The following is a 6,492-nucleotide window of genomic DNA, read 5'->3' on the forward strand; positions in this document are numbered from 1 at the left end:
TCTGGTAAGCGCTGTGAATTGTGCAAGACTGTTGAATCTCAGATCTGTACCTCTGAAACAAATAATGCAATATATGTTAAGAAAGAAAAAAAGAAGAAGAATGTAGCAGGAGGGGAAGAATGAAGGGGGGGAAATCGGAGGGGGAGAAGAACCATGAGAGACGATGGACTCTGAAAAACAAACTGAGGGTTCTAGAGGGGAGGGGGTGGGAGGATGGGTTAGCCTGGTGATGGGTATTGAGGAGGGCACGTTCTGCATGGAGCACTGGGTGTTATGCACAAACAATGAATCATGGAACACTATATCTAAAACTAATGATGTAATGTATGGGGATTAACATAACAATAAAAAAATTTAAAAAAAAAAAAATTTTGAGGCCTTGTGGCCTGTTTCCACCTAGTCTTTGCCGCACGTAAGACTCAAGTCTGTACTTTATCCTCTGCTGTCCTAATCGAGGCATAACTGACGTAATATTCTATCAGCTGCACGTATACATCCAATGACTCAACGTCTGTAGCTATTGAAAAATTATCTGCTTTTTTAACACTACTGGGATCACACAATATATACAATTTTAACATTTCACTGAATCATCTAATGATTCTTAAATTACGACACTGATAAGTTTGTAACTTAACGAGCAGTCAGTAACAAGCACTCCACCATGAGGAACCAGGTTCAACCGGGTCCAATCGTGAATCTGCCACCATAGACAGCAGCTCCATCCAACCCGATACTGGCAGGTGATTGCTGCTAACTGCTTCACAATTATTCGTGCCATTACAATACTATTCCTTGTATAGAAAGGTCTTCCTAGAGGCGCCTGGGCGGCTCAGTCAGTTGGGCGTCTGCCTTCGGCTCAGATCATGATCCCGGGGTCCTGGGATCAAGCCCTGTGTCGGGCTCCCTGCTCAGCGGGAAGCCTGCTTCTCCCTCTGCTGCTCCCCCTGCTTTGTTCCCTCTCTAGCTGAGTCTCTCTCTGTCAAATAAATAAATAAAATCTTTTAAAAAATAAATAAATAAATAAATAAATAAATAAATAAAGGTTTTCCTATGTTTTGGGTATAGGAAGTAAAGGTTAAATAATATAAACATTTATTTATAAAGCTCTACACATAGGTCACCAAACTGTCAATCTAAAGTCTCTCATAACAGGAGAGAGGCAATGTCACTACACCACACCCAGCAGCAGACTCTTCCACAGCTGTCTTAAACCCACTCCCCCGTGGGACAGTGGTAACTGGGCAGAGGCCCTGCTCCAGGGCACATGCCCTTTTGCACATTTCCCCCAGGATCCAAGACAGTACACATCCTCACAACAGCCTCAGCACCTGTGACGTACAGAGAGCAGATGGCTTTATCGCTATCTTGGTGATGAAGAACATGAAGTCCAGTAAGGTTAATCCATTCGGTCAAGGTCATACGTTTGTGTCCAGCCACGAACTGAGCGCTGGTCTGTGAGTAGCCAACACTCTCTCTACAAGAGTGGCCAGAACAGCCCCTCCCGGAGTGTGTGGCAGTGAAAGCCTGGAGCTCGACGGGATTATGGCCTCATCCAGGCTCGGCTGGAAAGAATGCTGTGAGCGCTTACAGTGGTCATCCACCAGCCCGAGCAGAAACAGTGGTGCCGACCACATCCCCTGGATAGCTTATCAATCACTTACACAGCAAACCCTACGTAACCACAGACTAAAACTATGACAGTGATGCTACACAGAGTAAGTTTAAATTATTGAATTCAATTATTACATACAGTTGGATATTTAAATCCCAGTGAAAGTTTTATTTTGTTTGTGTGGCATTAATTTTCTCAAATGTTGTTTGAAAAATCAAGAGCAAAATGGTTATAAAACTAAGAATAGGCTTAGTAATTAACATATATACATTTGTCAAAAATAGTTACCTGATTATCATATTTAAGAGACTGCGTCCCAACCAAAAACCGAATGGCATCTGTTTCTGCAGTCTGAGGTGTTAGAGCACGGGCCTGCAGGAGGGAAGGAAAATGCACACACATTTAAGATGTTAGTTGTAACAGAGACAATAAGGCAGTTACCTCCTCTACTGCTGCGGGAGTATTAATTAGTACAAAGTGCCCACTAGGCAACTTAGAAATGTGTATGCAAAGCCTCCATCTTTTGTATACTTTGTGACACCACAATTCCATTCAAATGCGTATATGGGCACGAAAAATAAGCAATAAAGATGTAAATGTTATTTTTAATAAAACCATAATTTTCAACAGAAATAGATTGGTGGAACAAATCATCTTTCAACAGTACAGCAGAAAATGGTTCCCAGCAATGGCAGAGCAGGTGGTTTAAACCAAGTCTCTGGCAGAGGACAACTGCACAAACTAAACAAAATACTCTGAATTTGTTTCAAGGCCTCCTTTAAGGAGCTACCACAGCGATGAAGGAATGCCAAGATCTTGGAAAGGGAGGGAAGCTTAGAGAGGCAAGCCTGACCTCTGGCCCCCTTTTGGCTGGAGGCATCTGTCAGTCTGGAAAGTGTGGCTAGCAGCTGACACTGAGGAATGCTTCTGACAGGCTCATGGACTGAGGGTACAAACACAGAGTGCAGGGCCCACCACGGAGAAGGGGCCAGCAAAGCACTAACACTCAGGGCTGGGATCCCATAGGGCACAGGCCAGGAGTGAAGGTGAACTAGAAGGTCAACCTGCACAGACTAACGCTCCAGGTCACCTTAGTCCATGACTGGATTTTAAGTGAACTGAGCAGGATGATGCTCCTGGGCTGGCCAGCCACCTGCCAGAAGTAACAGTAAATCCTCTGGAGGAAGACAAAGACCTCCAAAGTTTCTACAGTTTTTCTCACAATGTCAAACACTCAATCAAAAATAACTAGTCATACAACAAGTCAAAATCATATGATCAAAAGCCAAACAATAAACAACAGAAAGGGACCTGCTGAGCATTCAGATGATCAGGTTCTCTGGGAAGCAAGCTGTAAATCATCAAGCTTTGTGCACAGACTTGCTGGGAACACTCTTGGGAATGACATCATGGAGGAAGCAGCAGTGAAGGTGTCAAGGAAGCAGGAATGTGCAGAGGACACAGAGGAACTGCAGTGTCCACAGGGAGGCCAGAGCTGGGATGGTCCCTCAGAGTGGAGCCATCATGGCCAGGCCCATCTATTGCCCAGCCCCCAACCCCATCGATCAGGCATTGGAAGCAGGCTGTCCCTGGAGAGGGGTGTGACTTAGGGCAACATGGCTCCATTCAGCTGAGGGCACGTTCTGGGATTATGGGTGACTGATAGCTCTCAGTGGGTCCTGCTTTAGAGTTTGCCCTCTCCCTCTGCCCCTTTCCCCACTCGTGTGCGCTCTCTCTCTCTCTCTCTCTCTCGCAAATAAATAATCTAAAAAAAATAAATAAAACGGGGTTAGAGAAACAGTAGAGCAGTCGTCCTAACCATTCAGTCTGCCTGGTTTTGATTTGGTTTCCACGACTGGGGTGAACAACAAGACCTTTTCAGTGTCCACTGCCAAAAGGTTTGGAGACAACGATTTCATGTCATGCTCTCAGAAAACGCAACCATAGCCCCTATATCCCAACCCCTCCTCACAAAGGGTTGCTGGCACAAAAACATCAACTACCAGAATACATTTCGGTAACAGCAAGAAAATACATGTCCAGAACAGTATTCACATTATTAGGCATCTGGAGGAAAAAATCCATTCTAGCCAATATGCCTACAACCTGTTCAACAAAACTAGACTGGAGCCTTAGACCCCTTCACAAAACTGAAGAATTCTTTTGAGTCTATATACCTTCTGCCAACAATGCACGTACATACAAGTAGAATTTTGCACATAATACCACAAATTCACAGACGCCCTGAATCCTATTTAATTAGAACACCACTTGGTTAGAGAAAAATGGTGAGGAAGCATCCACCCCATTGCAGAGATAAACCCCAGCTGCTCAGAAGGCAGAACCCAGGTCAACAGAGGGGATGCGGGATGGGCTCCACCTTCAAACAAGAACACTAAGACTTAAATGCAGGTACATGTCATCATCCCAGACAGAAAAAGCCTGAAAGTCCCCAAAAACAGGGCCCAGAAGAGGACTCATCTGAGAGGAAATGATTATTTTCCATGAAAAGACCTGTCTGTGCTTGGAGTCAGCAATCGTGAGCTGATTACACAATGCCTGCACGGTGGCCACGCATGGAAGGTACCACAGAGGGTAAGACAGTAGCCCTGCCCTCAGGAAACAGACCTGCAGGAGACATCGGACAAGACCAAACAGAGCAGGTGGGAAATGACTACGTATCGGCCCCTGGCCCAGACTGCACAGCAGCAAATTAACATTTATCAAAACGCACCCACGAGCTCAACTTCAGGCAGAAGACAGGATTAAATGCCATCACTGGAAAACAGAAGAACACCAGAAAGAAGTACGTTGTGTTAGTGGCCATGAGACTGGACAAAAGGGCAGCTCAGCGCTGCAGAGGCTGCTGAGTGCCATCACGAACCAGCATTCAACCTGCTTCATCCTGAAGCAATTTACAGAGCCCAGAACTGCACCCCTGGGCAGGACTATCGGTAAGCATGCAAGGAAATAAAGTCTAAGAGATCATGTGTTTCAGAGACAAAAGCTACCACAGTTTTAGAAAAGTACTACAAGTCTGACACTACGCATTCTGTCACACACAGTAAGCCACTTCTTTTTTAAAACACTGAATAGGAGGGGCACCTGGGTGGCGCAGTTGGTTAAGTGTCCAACTCTTTGTTTCAGCTCAGGTCAAGATCTCAGGGTCATAACATCGAGCCTCATGTCGGGCTCTGTGCTCAGCTCAGAGTCTGCTCAAGATTCTCTCTCCTTCTCCCTCTATCCCTTTCCCTGCTTGCACACGCATGCACTCTCTCTAAAATAAGTAAATAAAAATAAAAAACTGAAGAGAATTATTCTTACAAAAGAATCTAAACTGAATCTTTAAAAATTACACTGAAATCTCAAAAACACTGAATCTAAGATCTTTTTAGTACTTTATTGGGTAAAATTAAAATAATAACTTAACTCTGGCCATTTGGGTGACGGATGTATATCCATAATTCTGGTCCTGTGATGAAGTGAATGATCAAACGACCTTCCTACGTCTAGTCATAATGATGATTTTGTGGTGTTCCAATGACCTCATTGTTACAAGATCAAATTGTAGGGTATAATAGGTCATAAAACATCTCCGTGTATTTTACCGTGGTTCATCTTCATAATACAATGAAGGAGACCCAAAGTCAAGATGGATAATATTATCTCTACTTAGAAGATAAAGACACTGAGGACCAGAGAGGTTAAGTGACTCAGTCATGGTCACAAAGCTCCTAGAGGAAGAACCACCCAGACTCCCAGCCTTGAGTCTGGTTCTCTTTCTGTTATGGTGATGCAGGGACCCAGGAACACAAGTAAGATATTTACACACGGGATTGAAGGCAGAGCACGGGTCACTTTATTATCATTCCATGCCCTGTTTTCAAAAGAAGGGCCATGGCACTTTCCTGACACAGCTGTCTTTCCACCCACCTCACCGTTTAGTGAGCCAACCCAGGACAAGGCAACTGGAGATGCTGAGAAGCCTGGCTCTCACCGGAAGCACTCTGAAAGTTCCACTCCGTGACAAGAGGCACAAATCCCAGACCTCCCAGTACTCGCCGAGTACTAAGCATTCCCTTGGGAAATTCAAAACTGTCTTCATGTGCTTATTAGTCTGAGCAAGTAAACACTCCCTCTGGTGAATGTCCAGCCCGGATCCTCATCAGAACTTCCCCCACCAGGCGCCGCGCCCCAGGCAAGTTTAAGGTGATGCCGGAAGGCGAGGAGGTGGAACAGGACTTGTGCTTAAGCAGCAGAGACAAGGGTGGGTTGAATCTTCTACAGTGGGTGGTCTCCCCCCAGAAACAGCCTCTTTACTGAGAGCTGCCCCAGATCGCTAGGATGACAAACCAGGAAGCTAGTGACCACCCTTCCTCACACAGCAGATCACCTCCTCAGCGATCTGGCAGATCACTTTACAAACACAAAAGAAAGAGTGAAAAGAAGGTAAAGCCCCAACTTCTTCACTCTGTGCTAGCTGAGTACCTACTTCTCCTCTCCGTCTCCCACACCCAAAATCACAGAGGTCCAGAGTGCATAAGAGGAACACCAAAGCTCTTGAGCTACTCATGGATAATTGTGGCAACAACACTGCTCCTGGGGACACGCTCACTGGCGCGTTCACTCACACACTCACTCCTGTAAGTGCAAAGGCTGACCATTCAGCTCCACCAAGGGGCTGCCGCCTGCCCCTCGCCCACTCTGCTCTGCACTGCCAGATCCTCTGGAGGCCCCAGTGCAACCCAGCCCGACCTTACAGCGAAGAACTCGCCTCACACTTGAGCAGCAACACAGAAGCCATCGGCTGGCCTCCTGGAGACGTCGCCACCTGCCCTCCTGCCCAGAGAAGGGGGCGTCCCTGCCCTCCTACCCAG

At 46.0% G+C, this 6,492-nt stretch overlaps 1 protein-coding gene across 2 annotated transcripts in view; it reads right to left on the reverse strand.

Annotated features, from left to right (window-relative positions):
* Positions 1–6,492, reverse strand: part of EIPR1 (EARP complex and GARP complex interacting protein 1) — a 127,102-nt gene that overhangs the window by 113,858 nt on the left and 6,752 nt on the right. For both annotated transcript variants that reach the window (XM_032430024.1, XM_032430025.1), the window contains exon 2: positions 1,904–1,987. In XM_032430024.1, the coding sequence (XP_032285915.1) occupies positions 1,904–1,987 (84 nt within the window). The remainder of the gene's footprint in view (positions 1–1,903; positions 1,988–6,492) is intronic.

Source organism: Phoca vitulina, unplaced genomic scaffold (assembly GCF_004348235.1).
Source record: "Phoca vitulina isolate PV1807 unplaced genomic scaffold, GSC_HSeal_1.0 scaffold42, whole genome shotgun sequence".
In the NCBI taxonomy this organism is placed as follows: domain Eukaryota; kingdom Metazoa; phylum Chordata; class Mammalia; order Carnivora; family Phocidae; genus Phoca; species Phoca vitulina.